Source organism: Narcine bancroftii, chromosome 3 (assembly GCF_036971445.1).
Source record: "Narcine bancroftii isolate sNarBan1 chromosome 3, sNarBan1.hap1, whole genome shotgun sequence".
NCBI lineage: Eukaryota > Metazoa > Chordata > Chondrichthyes > Torpediniformes > Narcinidae > Narcine > Narcine bancroftii.
Window position 1 is genome coordinate 261,507,742 of NC_091471.1, and position 17,201 is coordinate 261,524,942.

Below are 17,201 nucleotides of genomic sequence, written 5' to 3' on the forward strand. Positions count from 1 at the left end.
ACAAGTGCATTGGTGTAACAAGCTGGATCATATCATTTGCGCCGGACTGGGTTTTGCGCAGTTTTCTGGGAGATGTAGTTCTCTCTTATTCACTGCCATGAGGAAGAGGGGACTGGAACTACAAAGGCCACCATGCACCGCGGCCAATCGCCGCAGTTGTCTCTGGGAATGTAGTCCGTGCGCATGTGAGATGCTGTGGAACTACAATACCCAGAAGCCACTGAGGTAGAGTCCGCCTCCTTCGTGGTAGAGATGTCGGCCCCCGCTGAGGAAGGCCGGGAGGCTCCGGCCGGTTCTGAACCCGAGCCCCCGGCTTCGGGCCCGAGCGATCAGCGGCCGAGCACCCGGTCCAACCCTGAGGGCGCGGAAGATCGGCAGGACCCGCCTGGACAGGGAGCACAGGCGGGCGGCCGAGAGGGAGATGGGGAGGCTGGCACGGAGAATACGGGAGTGGGAGTCAGGACCAGGAGCAGCAGGAGGAGGCAGCAGCAGGAACAGGAGACCCAAGGCCACAGTCTGCCCCCATTCCAGCCCCAGGCTCAGCCTCAGCCCCAGTCCCAGAGTAAATTCCAACCTCCTTCTTCCAACCAACCCCCAAGTCCAGCTCAAATCCCAAATCAAGCCCAAAGCCAGCCTCAACCTACACCTGTCTGTCCAGCCCCATCACTGCCTCAGTCTCAATCGCAATCCCAATTCCAGTCCAAGCCGCAAGCACTGCCCCAATCTCAAAGCCAACCCCAACTTCAAAACCAGACCCTGCCCCAAACCCAGTCTTCAGTTCTGCCCCAATCCCACAGTCAGCCCCAATTCCAATCTCAATCGCAGTTCCAAAGCCAACCCCAGCCCGAGATTCTGATCAGGACACCAAAGGTTAACTGCCCTGAGAAAGTGGTAAGTTTTTGTTAAGGTTGCTTCACCCTGTCTTTTTAAATAAATAAAAACACCATTAAGACAACTGATTGTTATTTATGTGGACAAAGTCAGTCACTAAAAGTACAATCTTCTGTCTGTAGAAGATTGTTACAAAGTTGTCTGAAGAGTGTCTTGATGTCGAAAAGGTGGATATATTTAGTATTTGATTTATCTAAAGGAAGGGAATCTGTGAATTATCTTGATTGATTAATGGAATTTGGGTATCACATGAAAGGGAATTAGTTTGCTTTGCCTGCAGAGAAATTAGCATGGTAAAACATTTATATAATTTTATGGGAAATAAATGGCGGGGGGGTTGGGGTGGGGGGGGAAGTAATGGGACTTGAGTAAATTGTATAGTATACTTGAAGGTATAATACTGTGCCAAATTATTTGCTTGACCAAGCTTTGACAGATGGAATAATCCATTAGAAATACCAAATCTACCCAACAATTCCACTGAGTGTTATATTTGGAGAAAGCATGTTGTTCCATAATGACAGTACAGCAATTTTCATGGAAAGGATTTTATAGCCTAAAGTCATTTTATTTGGATAGTGGTGGAGTCTGACTTATTAAATAATAACAAGTCAGATGTAATGCCTGGATGGAAAGATGACCAATACCTTTATTAGAAAATAGCAAGGCAAAGTGGAAGCAATTAGTGCGTGGGTAATTGGGGAGAAAGCCTGTGTCCATTGCTGATGGGCTGTTGAAAAGAGGGGCGACACAGAAAGATGAGGCAGGGATGCAAAAATAGTAGATGCAGCAGGGTGAAGGATGAAAGAATTTGTGGATTGGGAATTTTACATTCAGTATATGTTGGATTACTGAAAAAGTTGCAGTTTATGGAGAGTGCCATAAACAAAAAAATTGGTCTTGGTGTATTGCTTTTGAAAGCATTTTGAGAGCATGTCTTCAATGCTCAGTGTATCATTAAAGTATGATTTTACTTTTAACGACTAGTTCACCTGTAGTGATATGACAGTTATCTTACTGAGTCTGTGATTGGCTATCTTCAGGCATGGCACTGAGAGGGTTAATGTGACAACAATGTGTTTATCAAGTAAAATGGGGCTGCAAAGAGTCTGGCTTCAAATTTTGTCTCATTCTCTTCACAGATCATCTGCTTGGATCTTTCAGAGGAGATGTCACTGCAGAAACTTGAGTCGATGAATGGGTTAGGATGCTTTAATGCTCTTGTTTTGACACCTGCCATGTATCACCATTGATTGAAAAATTGTGTAGGCTTGGGCTCTCTTTCTACAGAAGAGAGAAGGCTAAAGGAGCCTGGAAAATGATGAACCTGTATGACAGTCCTGATTTAGTGGAGACGTGGATCTGATCAGAAAGAAAAATTGGGTCATAGTGAGTAGAATCAGTATAAATTTGTGCTTTAATGATGAGAATGTACAATTTATTTCCGCAGGGAAACAGAAGAGATGAATTTAAGGAGCAGATTAATAATTACAGAGAGGGAGAAAGGAATAGAAAGATATGTTTAGAAGGATGGGTGAGGTTGAATCGGTGGATTTGAAAGGAGATGGGGCAAATGTCCTGTTTCTGTAAGTTCTAGGTACCTGGTGTTGCAAAGATGTGAATTGAGTGTGATGCTAATCTGCTACATGTAATTTGGAAATCGACCATTTAGATAAATGGGACTGTAGATAACAATCTAACCATTAAAGTGCCACCTAGATGAACGCTATCTGCAGCAGTTATCTGGAGCTTCTACTTGCAAGCAGTTTCAATTCCCCTTCCCATTCCTATGCTGAGCTGTCTCTCCTTTGGGAGGCTGAGGCTAAACACAAACTAGAAAAACAGTACTTCTGCCTGTGTAACTCAGCACTGTGAATGTTGAATTCTCCATTTTCAGGTAACCTGCAAAGCTTCTGTTCCTTCTGTAGCCTTCTCTACATTGGAGGGACTGAGTGCAGACTGGGAAATCTCTTCGCTGCACTCTATCCACATCAGTGATAAGGATCTCTCAGTGGCCAACCATTTCCGTGCCCCTCCCCACACTGATGTGTCTGCCCGTGGCCTCTCATGTACAGTCCCACAAAGACCATCTGTAAATTGGAGGAGCAACACTTAATTTTTCATCTAAGCATCCCCAACTGGAAGGTATTAACCTCGACTTCTCTGGTTTCTGATAGCCCACTTTTTGTTCCCATTCCTTCCGTCTTCTTTCCTATAGTTCATTCACAGAGCCATCCCTCACTCCGTTATCGACCTATTACTCCTGCCCATCGGACTATGCTCCTTCCTCTGCCCGTTCCCCTCACCATTTTGTTTGCATGCCTGCCTACATTTTTTCATACCTTGATGAAAGGCTCAAGACTGAAACGCTGGTTATGTATCTTTGCTATATAAATTGCACTGTTTGACCTGCTAAGATTTTCCAGCATTGTGTTTTTAACTCGTGTTCCTGTTTCTCTCCTTGTGATCCATCTGGTTCTCTCATACCCTTCTTTCTAACACCCTTGCCTGTTGCCTAGTTTCTTTTCCTTCCACTACCAACTCCACCTGCCCATCACTGATACATACATCCCAATGGCACCCTATCCCATCCCACCACACTGTCCTCATCTGTCCAACATCCTTCCCTTTTCTAATTCCATTTTTCACCTTCCTTCCTTGTCAAATTTCATAATCATTTGTCTCCACATCACCTCCTTGCCTCTGTTGCTATTTCACCCTCCCCCATTTAAACCCCTTCTAACTTGGATCCACCTATTGCTTGCCATCTCTTACTCCATCCCTCCCCCCCACCACCTCTTTTTTTCTTGCTTATCTCCACTCTGCTTCTTAAATCCAAATGAAAGGTCTCCACAAACAGAATTCCTCTAACAGTTTGTTTTCTTTTTTCACTAACACTCTTGTTCTCATCTCCAAGTTCAAGTACAGTGGTAGGAATGATGACGAATTGGGAATTTGGTTTGGCAGAATGGAGTGGGTGGATAGAGGTCTCTGGAGACTACTGCAGTACAAGTGAAGAGGAGGAGAAACACTGCAGACTTAGCTGCAGGTTTGCATTGTGAGTATGCGGTATTTATGTGATTAGGTATTTAGAATTTAGTGTAGAGCTGCTTTGCATTAGTTGAGTTCTAACCACTGGATGTTAGGATTTTTAATTGTTCATTGGATTGACTGTGCCATTATTTCCTGAGAGTGAAGGCTGCATTTTGGAGGTCTTTTTGGATTGACTCTGAGAATGCAATTAGTAGATTGTCACCATGGGGTTGAGAGGACATTTAATATTCATAGAATGTTTTTCATACAGAAATCAAAGACTGAATTCGGTATTCAAGAAACCAAAGGGCAAAATTGAACAGAATTGCTGAAAGAACTAATGGTGGAGAGGTGCGAGTGTATTTTGCAGTGAGTTGTGCTGTGGAACGTGAAAGGGCATGTGAAGAAACGGTATGAGGTGAATTGTATAAATAAATAATTGATGGGGCTGGAGGTGGTGTTTGCAAACTGCTGGGGTGAGTAATAAAAATCCAGACATGTACAGAGGACCAAATAGCCCTTTTGTGCATGTTCTGTGGTGCTGAATGATTGGTGAGTTGACATATCATTTATCATTGAGGATTTTGGATTAGCAGTGAGTGAATTACTGGGGTTACAACCAAGTTAACTTTGATCAGGAACTGAAAATTGTTGAGTTTGATTGCTGGTTTTGTTTTTCTCTTATTCAGTTCCAAAACCAATGCATTAAACATCGCTCAGAAAATGATAGAAATGTTTGTCAGGACAAAGCACAAGATTGACAAGCGGCACGAATTTGCTCTTGTGGTGGTAAATGACGAAGTCACTTGGGTAAGAACAATTTTACATATGAAGCAGGCAGGAATGGAAGAAATAGGCTTTGGGGCTATGCTAACTACTGAACTAGTTATTTTGTGAGCTCAACATGAACCTTGGACATTTGTAACTGGTTCAATAATCAAATCATTAGATTTTGTCTGTGTTTCTCCTGCCTATGTGTTTGTGTGTGGCCACTGGGTCACTTTTGTCAGTTTTACCATGTTAATGGTCACTAGAAGAAGGCCAGTAGAATTTAATTCTATCTGCACAATAACCAAGATGATGTTTATTGAGAAGATATCACCAACTCTTGTGTAGCACTGCTTTGAATTATTAGCCTATTTGCATGTTATATTTATATTTCTCTCCTAGCTGTCTGGATTTACTTCTGATCCCAGGGAGGTTTGCAGCTGTTTATATGATCTGGATACAAATGTTTGTGAGTCTTTTGGTATCCTTTTCTAATGGAGGTCCATAAATTCTGCAGATCGAACTTGTGGACTGTGTTGCTGTTACCTTGTCAGACTGCATTGCATGTGCTGTGCCTAACGCAAATGTAGAGGCTGTACTGTCTAAGGCATGAAGAACGCAGTCCTGGGATTCCATATAATGGCTCAGTATCCTATGATAGAAGTGGAACTTTCATATTGTATTTCAATTGAATTGTGAAAGCTGTAAAATTGGAAATTTTGTAAATTTGACTTGTGTCAGAAGTGAATGAATTGGCTGCATAAACACTGATTTTTTTAAATCAGTGGGCAGAGGACACAGTACTGATGGGATATGTATGACACTTTAACACTGATGCAGTACTATTGGGAACAGGTTGGTCCCCAAATAACTCAGGGTAACATTATTGGTGAAGCAGATCTGTCCCTGTATGATTTTGGAAAATGCAGTTAACATTTGCAAAATATTGCTCGAATTTGTAGGATGCAACAGTCAGGGCAGATTAATTTTTTTAAATTTAAATTGAAATGTAGACATACAGGCCATTTTGCCTCACGAGTCAGTGCCTCCCAATTTACACCCCATTAACCTACACCCCCGGGTCGTTTTGAATGGTGGGAGGAAACCGGAGCCCTCGGAGAAAACCCATACAGACGGTGCGGGATTCGAACCGCAGTTCATTCCCAATCGTTGATGCTGTAAAGGTGTTGCGCTAACCACTACACCAACCGTGAAAGAAACTAAGAGGAAATCACTTAGCATTCTTTAAAATCAGGAAAGCTTTGAATAACATGCTTGTTCCTTATGTGAAAATTTAAATCCAAAAAAGAAGTTAATGAGGAATAAAGTAATTAATAAAGGAATAGAATAAGAGGGAATATTCAGTCAACAAATGGTGAAAATGCAGAACCCACTATCAAGGGGATTAGTTACAAAAGCCTTTGATATAATAAATGGCAGGCTTGAGATTTATACTCGGGGAGAAGGAAATAGTGTGTTGTTGGTGGCGGGAGGAAACTTGTGGAGCATAAATCCAACAGATCACCCAGAATCCATAGGAAGTAAAGTGGAAGTCCAAAAATGCAGATGACAGAAATCCAGACAACCTGAGAATCCAGACTTTTTGAAAACTCTCAAACCTTTTAAATTTAGCAGGCTTTTATTTATACGCATGCATCTGTAAGTGCCACAGATGCACAGTGGCAACAAGCAACCACGTTTTTTGTCAAGTTTTAACTTTATTTTTCTTTAAAACTGCTCATGGTGTATTTGCTAATGAATAATGATCAAAATTTATCTTTTCATCTCTTCTTTATTTCACCTTAAATTTGAGTTTTAAAATACTGCCTGTGAATCTGGAAAATCCAAAAATCTGGACTGACCCAATCCCTGAGCAGTTCAGATTTTCAGACTTCTACTGTAAAAGTTAACCAAGGCAGGCCCAAGACATTGGTCATCCTTTACTTATTGATGCTGTGTGACCTGCTGAGTTTCTCCAGCACATTTGGGGACTTGATCCCAGCATTTCGAGGCTTTCTTGTTTAACTCCTAGAGCATAATCCCACTTGGTTCCATGCTCTCTCTTTGCTGAAATATGATATAATTCTTTGCTTTTTTTCCTTAAAGTTTATTTTCAGATCTGGATGGGCTCTTTAATCTTGTGTAAGTAGTTTTTACTCCAACTGTTCAATGGATTCTACCTGAGATGACATGTCCATTTAAATGTATTTTGGAAAGCTCCCAATGAATGGAGTTTGCCAGACTGGTTTGAGTAATCCTTGAATCTGAGTTTTGGCCTTTTGACGCATTATTTTGTAAAATTAATATTATAATGATCTTTGTGGTTTTCTGCACAAGCTTCTGCTGCTTCACAATAGTATTCCCTGTTGGAATCAGCAAATATTGCTTTTCTAGAGCCTAAGGGAAATAAAAAGGCATTACATTTCCACAGTGCCTTCCATGAACAATAGGCATCCTAAGCTTCTTTATGGTCAATGAAAAAATATTGAAGCAGAGCTACTATGATAGATTTGTAAATGCAGCTGCCAACATAGAAAGGTCCTGCAACATCAACGTGATAATCAGCAAACATTCCTTTTCAGTGATTCCCCAATGAATGTAGCCGCCCTTCTCTTTCCAATTGAGGTGAATGTTTGCATTCACTTGAGCGGGAGACGAGGATTCAATTAAATGTCTTACAGGCAGTCCCTGGGTTACGAATATCCAGCTTACGGACAACTCGTACTTACAAATATACTATGCATGTCTTCCGGTGTGTCGGCTTGAGTAAGGAGAACGCTGTCCACCATTTTAGGTCAAATGACATTGTCATTAACACTATGTTGAGTGTGCCTACTTCAAGAAATTGACTCCAGTAGTTTTATATACATAGAAAGGTAAAATATACACTATATACTAAGACAAATATTCAAGGACATAAATAAGAACCATATGTATCTGTTCCGACTTACCTACAAATTTGATTTAAAGACAGTCTTGGGAATGGATGTTGTTCGTTACTTGGGGACTGCCTGTTTATGAAAGGTAGCACCTCCATTACTGTCGTAAACCCTTGCCTCCTTCTTTGGAAGCTTGGAGTGTCATCTTGATTTTGCATGAACCTTTTGATTTGAATCCCCACCCAATTCTGAGCACAGATAGCTGATTAATGAATCACAGTTAAATACGAACATATAAGAAAAATTGCAGGGTTAAGGAGTTGGTCAAATTCAACATATTGTGTGCGATGAAGCATATCAGTGTGGGTTTGTAAAATTACCAGGTCTTGACAGTGGTCTCCATGATGTTTACGACAGACACTTTTTTCCTTTATTTGCCCTTGTGCTCCACAGTTTTACATTTGTAATCAAACAATTCATATGTGATTAAAGTACACATTCCAGATTTTATTCAAGAGTATTTGAATAGATTTTAGTTTGACCATGTAGAAATTGCAGGACTTTTTGTACATAGTCAAGACATCATAATGTTTGGGACATTTGGCTTCACAGGTGTTTGTGATTACTCAGGTATGTTTAATTGCTTAATTGGTGCAGGTATAAGAGAGCTCATCTTCCTTCTAAATTTTTGATCACCTTGGGAGTCTGTAGTTACCATTTTTCAACACGAGGACCAGAGTTGTGTCAATTAAACTCAAAGAAGCCATTATGAGGCTAAAATCAAGAATAAAACAGTAAGATACATCGTCCAAATATTGGGATTACTAAAATCAACAATTTGGAACATCATAAAGAAGAAAGAGCATACTGGTGAGCTCTGTAGTCGCAAAGGGACTGGTATTCAAAGGAAGACCTCCACTGCAGATGACAGAAGAATTCTCATCGTAATGAAGAAAAATCCCCAAATGCCTGTCTGACTGATCAGAAACACTCTTCGGGAGGGAGATATGGATGTTTCAATAACTACTGTCTGCAGAAGACTTCATGAACAGAAATACAGAAGTTACACTGCAAGATACAAACCACTAATTCGCCACAGAAACTGGATGGCCAAAATAGTTGCCCAAAAAAGTACTTAAAAGAGCCTGCAGAATTCTGGTAAAAAGGACTTGTGGATGGATGAGACCAAGATGAACCTGTATCAGAATCATGGAGTGCACTTGATGTAACTGGTGATGGCTTAGCAAAATGATTCTGAGGTGTATAGAAATATCCGCTCAAGTTCAAGCCAGTGCCTCCAAACTCATCGGACAGCACTTCATCCTACAGTAAGTCAACGATCACAGATATACTGCTAAATCAAAAAAAAGAGTTTTTTCAAAGCTAAAAACTGGAAAATTCTTGAATGGGTCAAGTCAGTCACCTGATCTAAACCCAATTGAACATGCCTTCCATTCACTGAAGAGAAAAGTTTAGGGGACAAGCCCCTGAAACAAGCAGGAGCTAAAGATGGCTGCAGTAGAGGCCTGGCAGAGCATCACTATTGAGTATATTCAGCACCTGGTGATGTCGATGAATCACAGACTTCAAGCAGTCATTGCATGTCAGGGTCATGCAACCAAGTATTAAACATGACCTCTTTAATATACACACCATTGCTATGTCCCAAATATTATGGTGCCCTGAAATGAGGGGACTATGTATAAAAAGTATTTGACCATTTTTCTACCAAAATGTATGCAAATAACCTTGAATAAAATCTGGAATTTGCACTTTAATCCCATGTGAATTGTTTGATTACAAATTTAGAAGGGGCAAATTAAGAAAAAAAATGTCTTTGTCCCAAACATTGTGGAGGTCACTGTATATAAAGAAGATGTTAGTGATTAATTCGGGCTCTTCATTGAATTGCATTAACTAACTGTACCATTTGATACAGTTGGCAAAATTCCTCCTAATATTGGGAGGTCTTTTATTGTTTCTGAGGTTTCATGGTTATGCTGAGCTTATTACTCTATTCAATTCATTTTGGCATCTGATCCCACAGACAACAGAAGATTGAATTGCCAGTGACAGAAAATGTGCAGATCATCCCGCCGCCATACATTGTACGAATGATACTGGTCTACATTCGAACACCCTGTCACCCCCAGTCAGTCTCGGTAGAGCATTTCAGTGTGAGTAGGGGGGGTAATTTGCTTCTCATTTGAATGTGTGAATTCTCACCCAGCTCCTGATACGATGAAGTTACTGGTTGCCACCTTTCACCTGGCTGAAAAAACTCTGGTGGTGGGGGTTGTGATAGAGAAGGATTATCATATGTAGGATCTCACTTTGTGCATATTGGCTTCCTCTTTTGTGTACTTCAGTGCATTTCAGAAGATGTTTTGGATTAGCCACTGAAGACTAAGATGAGAAATGTCTTCAGAGGATCACAACCTTCAGAGCCTTCTGTGCCTCATCAAGGGTTTGGAGTGCTCATTCACTACATATATTTCAAGATTATAATCTGTGTATTTTTGTAAAATGGAGTAATAAAGGGATACAAGTCCCTTGACTTCTGACCTATGCAAGTTGCGTCCACCTACACATGCAACCAAAATTTTAAAAAAAAATCTTGATTAAAGCTACTGTAGAAGTACATATTTTGTATTAAAAGTACCCATTAAAGGTTCATATGTTGAATGTGGCATGCGCGATGGAGTGACTCTGACTTGGGATCAACCCCAAGTTACAACCAATTTTTCGGTCCCCACTATGGTTGTAAGTCAGGGATTACCTGTACGTCCATCAAGTGAGGTAACGGAATTGAAGAAAAGTGGAAAACGTATCCTTGGTAGTGACATGTTCAAATTCTGGAGTGATCAGTCATAGGATGGAAAGAAGGGTAGAGTGGAATGACTAGGGAACATGATTGAAGACAGATGCATTTCTGCAGAAAAATGAGTGATAAAATGGGAAAACGGAAATGGGAGATCTGGTGTTTTGGAAATGAAGGGATGGTGGGGATGAGTTTCAAAGGATACTGGATTTTGGGGAATAATTTTTGCGCCTAGGTTTCTTGGGTTTAGTAATCTGGAACTGCTCTGGCAGCCTATTCCGAACATTCATGCTGCTGAGGAAGCCTGCCATTTCAGGGAGATCTGCTTTGAACGTTTTGTCTCAGAATAGGAGCCAGTAACAGTCTTGGCAACTTTCTGAGACATCTCTCACTCTCTTTCTGCCCTGCCCCTAGTCACCATTTATTTTCCAAGTCTTTAATAGCTGCCATATTTTTCTAACCTCCTGCACTCTTGCGTTTGTACACCATTGTAACAAGGTCTGGGCTTTGTTTCCCCTGTCAATCCAATGCTATCTTTAGCTCTACATCTGTCCTCTTTCTAACTCCATGGCATTGCATTATGTCTTGGCTAGTTCTGCCTTAAACACCTCTCAAGAATCTGTCTCCTCAGCTTCTGCCTAGCTCTATTTAGCCCCTATTGAACTCTCCATTCAATCAGAAAATGGATGATTTGTGTCTCAACTCCATACGTACTATAATCCCTCAGTATTCCTCCCCACCATCAGATTTAGTCTTCACAGTTATGACTTGGTAACCATTCCTTTCCTTCATAATTTATGCTCAGAAAGGATTTACACGAGGTCATCATTTTATGAGGATCAATCTATTACTTGATACACAGTGTAATCAGTATATTTTTCCACCTCTCTTCCTAGAAAATTTTGCAATCTCCTTACTTTTTCTTCGACATGATTTATATCTACAACAAGAATGAGGAAATGGATGAGGAGCCTGGATGCAAGGTAGCATTGTGCCTTTTGCTTGTTTCTTTCCCATCCCAACATTTCCATTATTTGTCTTACTTTTTTGTCCTCCTCTTTCCCAGTGTGCTTTGCGGCCGCTGTTGTAAAGAAAACATGGCAGCCAGTCAAAACACCACATGATGGGCAATGTGGGGTGGGGGAAAAAAGTAATGAAGTGGAAGATGGCATTTTGTTTAAAACAATGAAACAGGGTATTCAACCCATCTGTTTTGTGTTCCATGTTTTAACTAAATATTATAAAGCATGTAGATGTTTGGCATTAATGACTGAGATATGGATTCCAAAATTGTATTATTAAGCCATAGCTAGAACTGGTTAGTTTTGGTCATCACATTATAGGAAAAGCTTTGCTTGTTTCCTTTGTAATGGAAGAGGCTGAGGTGGGAAAATTTAAAAGCAGAATAGATGAGATAACTTGCCTTATTAGGGAGGTTGTGAACTGGGGAATAAAGGTTAATGCGAAGGGAGAGTTGGGCGGAGGGGCAACAGTGTTTTTGGAACTCACTGCCTGGAGGAGTATGGAGCCGTGTTTAAAAACATATATGTAGCTTTTTTTTAATAGTTTTCCTCCTCCGTCTTCATCTCTTTCAAAAATTGCATGCAGTGTTTAACTAGATAAATAAATGTACTGTAGCAAATGAGAAAACTATCTATTTGCATCTCTAAGTGGATGTACAAATGCTGTCAGGAATAGCTAGTATTTCTGCTGTGCTGCCGAAAGTCTAATACAGCCAAATGTACTTTTGAAATAGAATTAATCGTTCCATTCTTGAAACAGTAGTCATACTGACAAGTCTGACAGTTATTGTCGATTCCTAATTTCTCACAAGAAGGTGAGATGAGTCATTACCTTAAACCACACCACTCCATGTGCTAAAAGTGTTCGGCAGTGCTGTTAGGATGGGTGTTCTTAAGTTTCAGATGACTCTTAAGCCAGAATGATGTATAACTTAAAGGAAAGTTTACAAGCACTAGTGTTCTCGTGTGTTCTGTGCTTGTTTTTGTTGAATTGAGAGTATTGAAGTTTCTTGGTGTGGTTCACAATGACGGTAAATTTGAAAGGTGGCGAATAATAGAATCAAGCAACTGGTTTGTCTTGGATAATGTTATTCATCTTCTTGACACTGTTCCCACCATGTAAGATGGAGAATATTCCATCTGCTCTTGACTTGTAGTCACTGGAAGGGCTTTGTTAGTCACGGCAGGTGCTTGTGAATCACTCAAGAATCCACAGCCTCAGCTGCTCTGGTAGTCACTGCAATCTTCTGATGGTGAGACCAGGATGATGAAATGTACATTAAAGTTTTAACAAGTTTTTATTCATCTTTCATTTTGTAGATTCCAGAATGTTGTTAAATTTTCTTTCTCCACACAGGAAGCCTATTCATTTTTCAATAACTTGGACACAAAGGGGACCAGCTACAAATATGACGTGTCACTCACTGGGCAGGCCGTGGAGCTGCACAACTGCATGGCCAAGTTACTTGCACATCCACTGCAGAGGCCGATCCAAGTCCATGCAGTTTATAGTCTTCTGGAGGATGAGGATGCAGTGGAAGTGGAAGCGACTGTTTGACAAGGATTTTTTTTGGAGAAGTAAATTATTCGCTCTCGTCCATCTTGCTTTCTTCACCTCCTTTTCTCTTCCACACGCTGTCTGTCTCTTCCCACCCCTCGTCCCCACCCTCCCTTTGGCTAGTGCTCTGCGTTCATTTGCTACTATCTTTCTATATGCCTTTGGTCCATTCTACCTATAACTGTTAATGGGGAGAGTATAGGATCTTTGTCAGTGATTGAGATGAGCACACTTTTGTATGGTGACAAACTGTAAATGTTTACTGGTTGTTGGAAAGGTTATGCTCCAAGCTCCACTCCATCATCAACTCTTACTGTGCACTACTGAGGGTCAAATGCACTGGACATCTCTGTGAGATCTTGCCTGCCTATTCCATTCAGTAATGGTGATTCCATGTGGTTTTTTAAGAATAGTAGGTTCTTCTGACCTCCATTCTCAAATCAAAGCACGAGACCAATTGATGATCCTGCCTGATTTGTTCCTTTGTGTGTTTGATGTTACTTGCCTATTGCCTGCTGCATCAGTCCTTGCATTTCATGGTAATTCATGACAGGTAAAGAGCACTCAGTGCTTTCTAATGCATAATAAATAATGTAAATCAACCCAATAATCCCCAGTCAGCAATACTGGCTCAATGATTCTTTCCTGAAAGCCTGTATTAAAGCAAAACTTTCATTGCCAATTTTTTTGTCTGCTTTAAAAGAAATAAACCTACTTGTGTGAATTTCTGTATGTTTTATTTGTAGAGAGTCCCACGAAATGTACAGCATTAAAATACAGTACAACTCCAATTATCCAAAATCAGATTCTCCAAAATTCTCATATCCAATTAAACAAAAAAGCTTGGATAAATGAGGATTTATCCGAAATTTTTACAGAGATGAACTGACCTCACAGGTTGAAAAATATTTGTTCGACATGAAATTAGAATGATGATTACCCTCATTTCTTGTAACTCCTTCCCCTCTCTCTTTCTGTTTCTCTTACCTTCCCCTATTGACTTTTTTCTCCACCTCTCCCTCTCAAACTGCCTGCCGCTGTCTCCCCGCTGCAAGTGGTTGGAAGAATCCCTTCTCCCGGCGTCATAAAGGAGAGTTGCTTCCCGGGCAGGAGCAGGACCTCGGGCTCAGTGGCATTCCTTCCCTTCTCCTTCCTTCCTATCCCCTACCTTCCCTCCTTCGGTGCAGTGGAGCTCCCGACGCCAACTCCGGACCCTCCCCTCTGCCTACTACTGCATACGTGCACCAGACTCCCCTGGGCCTAGGGGAGGATTTGGAGTCGGGACTCGGGTTGTTGCCATTAGGAGCTCTGGTGACCAGGCAGCTAGAAGCCCGCCGACTCGCCAGTGAGTGTTCCACTGGTCCAGGGATCAGTGGCAGTGATGAGGATGTGTCGGGGATCAGTGGCAGCGGTGGGAAGTCTTGGTGATCGGCAGCGGTGCTCTGACCATCATTCATTTGGTGAGAAACATTATTTTAATGTCTACAAAGCCTTCCCTTGTTGTTTAAACATTGATACAAGTGATTTGCTGTTGCTACTGGGCTGTTTTTAAAAAATGACCAATTCTCCGAAGAAACTGTTTATCTGACATTGGCCCAGTCCTGACCATTTCGAATAATCGGAGTGGTGTTGTAGGTTGTTTATATTACTTGGTTGTTCCTGCTCAGAACAAAAGAAATGGGTGTGGGATACATGGCTTCGTGAACTGATTTTCTTTTTCTCCCTGCCTGATCTCCCTAATAGCGAAACACAGGAACTACAGATGATAAAGTCTTGAGCAAACAATGAGCAGATTGGGCAACATCCAGGTAGAGAGATGGACTGAAGCAGAATTTCAACCTGAGGCATCAACTGTTTGTTTCTCTCTGTGGATGCTGTCTGAGTTAGGCCAGCACTTTGTTTTTTGCTCTATCAACTACAACCGTGTTTCTCAACCTTTTTCTTTCCACTCACATACCACTTTAAATAATCTCTATGTCGTCGGTGCTCTGTGATTAGTAAGGGATTGCTTAAGGTGGGATGTGGGTGGGAAGGGGAGGTTGGGAATCACTGCTCCAGACCCAATTGTTACAGAAATTTTTTGCTTGAGAAAAATTGTCATTGGACCATTTCCTTGGAGTTATGACACTGCACACAACGAGTCAATTAGGTACGATTAAAACAGTAGTTTTCAAACTTTTTCTTTGCAGCTATACACCAACTTAAGAAAAAGGTTGAGAACCACTGAACTACAATCTCTTGCGCTTTTTGTTAAAGATAGACTTAATATACCTCAAGAGCTTCTATTGGAGGTAATTAGCTGTCAAAAGCATTACTAAAAGTGGGGTGGTAGGTTAGCACAATGCTGTTTCAGTGCCAGTGATCAGGGTTCAAATCCAGTGCTGTTTGTAAGGAGTTTGTACATTCTCCCTGTGTCTGCATGAGTTTCCTACCACTATTCAAAAAAAAACAAACCAGGGCTTGTAGGTCATTTGGGTGTAATTAGGTGGCCTAGGCTTGTAGGCTGGAAGGGCCCTGTTACCGTGCTGTCTGTCCAAATTTAAATTTAAAATTAAAGGTGTCGTCTGATCACTGCACTTTGTAGTATGGATTTTGTGCTCAATCTTTCTGCAGAAAGAGGCAGAATTAAAGGCCAAATCGCTTCTGGAACCATTTGCATCCACACGATAGTCTTGAAGTTCCTGAGAATTGTTCCTTGCTTTGCTCTTTGTAGAACACTGCATGTCATACAGAGGCAGAGCATCAGCCTCTTATGGTAGTGATGTTGGGCTTTCTCCTGGCTGAGGCTGCACTGGGTGACATGATGCAGTTTTAACACAAAGAATTAGCCTTGAGAGAGGAGTAATGTACATTACATTTCATTTTTGAAAATAGGTACTTTCTAGTGTCTGTAAGCATTTTATTTTTAGTAATTAAATATTGGATATTATGACGTGTAATTTTTTTTTTAAAAGGATTGTAAACGTGAGTCATTTCTCTGCTTTGTCATTTGGTATGTGTGGAGCACGGCTTGGCCAACAATCAGAACCTTTCTGGAAGAGGGGCTTGCTTGACATTTACTGAAGGAAGGCAATGCACAGAACTTCACTGACCAGGAGCCAACTTTGGGAACTTACCAGAACTGATTTAGGTAAAAGTGGGATGGAATTCTTGCTGTTCGTAGATACAGGTCAGTTTTGAACATCCTGCTGCCCAGGTGTTGCAAGCTGGTGATTTGTTCACCATTGCTGTTGACAAACTGTTTATTTGCTTTAATTGTAAGTGTATTTCTTCTTCAATAATATTCTCAATGCCTGTGAAGTAATGTGAAGAATCCTGTATTGTCATGTACGCAAAATGCAATAATATACACACAATTCATCAACTTCTGTTTGCCGTAAAGAGAAGTAAGGAGGCACCACTGATGTTGTCCAGCGCCCCTGACAATAAGAAAGAGAAGCAAAAGAGAGTCCCTTCAGAGATGCAGAGTGTGGTATGGGTCACTAATGACCTGAATGAAAAGTCCTGCAAAAGGTAGTGGACACAGTCCAGGACATCACAGGTAAAACCTTCTCCACCATCGAACATTTGCAGGAAACACTGACATCATCATCAAGGATCTACATCACCCAACACACAGTCTGTTCTCGCTGCTACTATCAGGAAAGAGGTATAGGTGCCACAAGACTCTCACCACCAAGGTTCAGGAACAACTGCTACCCCTCCACCTGTCCTGGAGCCTCCATGTTGATACAATCACAAAGAAGGCTCACCAATGCTATACTTTGTGAGGTGTTTGAGGAGATTCAGTATGTCACCAAAGACTTGTAAACTTCTACAGGTGTACCGTATAGAGCATTTTGGCGGGTTTCATCTCTGCCTGGTGTGGAGGTGCCAGTCTCTCAGGATGAGGATAAACTCCAGAGGGTTGTAACTCAGCTTGCCATATCACAGGCACCAGAGTTCACTCCATTGAGGACATCTACATTAGGTGATGTCTTAAAAAAGCAGCCTCTATCCTTGAAAGACCCCCACTACCCAGGCCATGCCCTCTTCACTCTGCTACCATTGGGGAAAAGGTACAGGAGCCTAAAGATGAGGACTCAACAGCACCAGGACAACCTCTTCCCCACTGCCATCAGATTCCTGAATAATCAATGAACAAAGACACTGCCCGACTTTTATGCTCTATAATCATTGCTGTTATTTTATTTTTTTATATGGTAAATGTTGTAAGATGGTTGTAATAT

The 17,201-nt window shown here is 41.2% G+C and overlaps 1 protein-coding gene across 1 annotated transcript; it reads left to right on the forward strand.

Annotated features, from left to right (window-relative positions):
• Positions 1-205: 205 nt before the first annotated feature.
• On the forward strand, positions 206-13,059 carry babam1 (BRISC and BRCA1 A complex member 1). The gene is made up of 8 exons (XM_069927880.1): positions 206-891; positions 2,034-2,092; positions 4,614-4,734; positions 5,095-5,173; positions 6,810-6,834; positions 9,619-9,748; positions 11,289-11,375; positions 12,772-13,059. The coding sequence occupies exons 1-8, from the start codon at positions 253-255 to the stop codon at positions 12,970-12,972; spliced, it is 1,341 nt and encodes a 446-aa protein (XP_069783981.1). The 5' UTR covers positions 206-252; the 3' UTR covers positions 12,973-13,059.
• The last annotated feature ends 4,142 nt before the right edge of the window (positions 13,060-17,201 follow it).

Bases quoted from the DNA above. Each gene is read 5' to 3' on its own strand.
- babam1 (XM_069927880.1), top strand. From the start codon at position 253: ATGTCGGCCCCCGCTGAGGAAGGCCGGGAGGCTCCGGCCGGTTCTGAA. The intron at 892-2,033 runs GTAAGTTTTTGT...TTCTCTTCACAG, and splicing joins TTAACTGCCCTGAGAAAGTG to ATCATCTGCTTGGATCTTTC. The intron at 4,735-5,094 runs GTAAGAACAATT...TTTCTCTCCTAG, and splicing joins TAAATGACGAAGTCACTTGG to CTGTCTGGATTTACTTCTGA.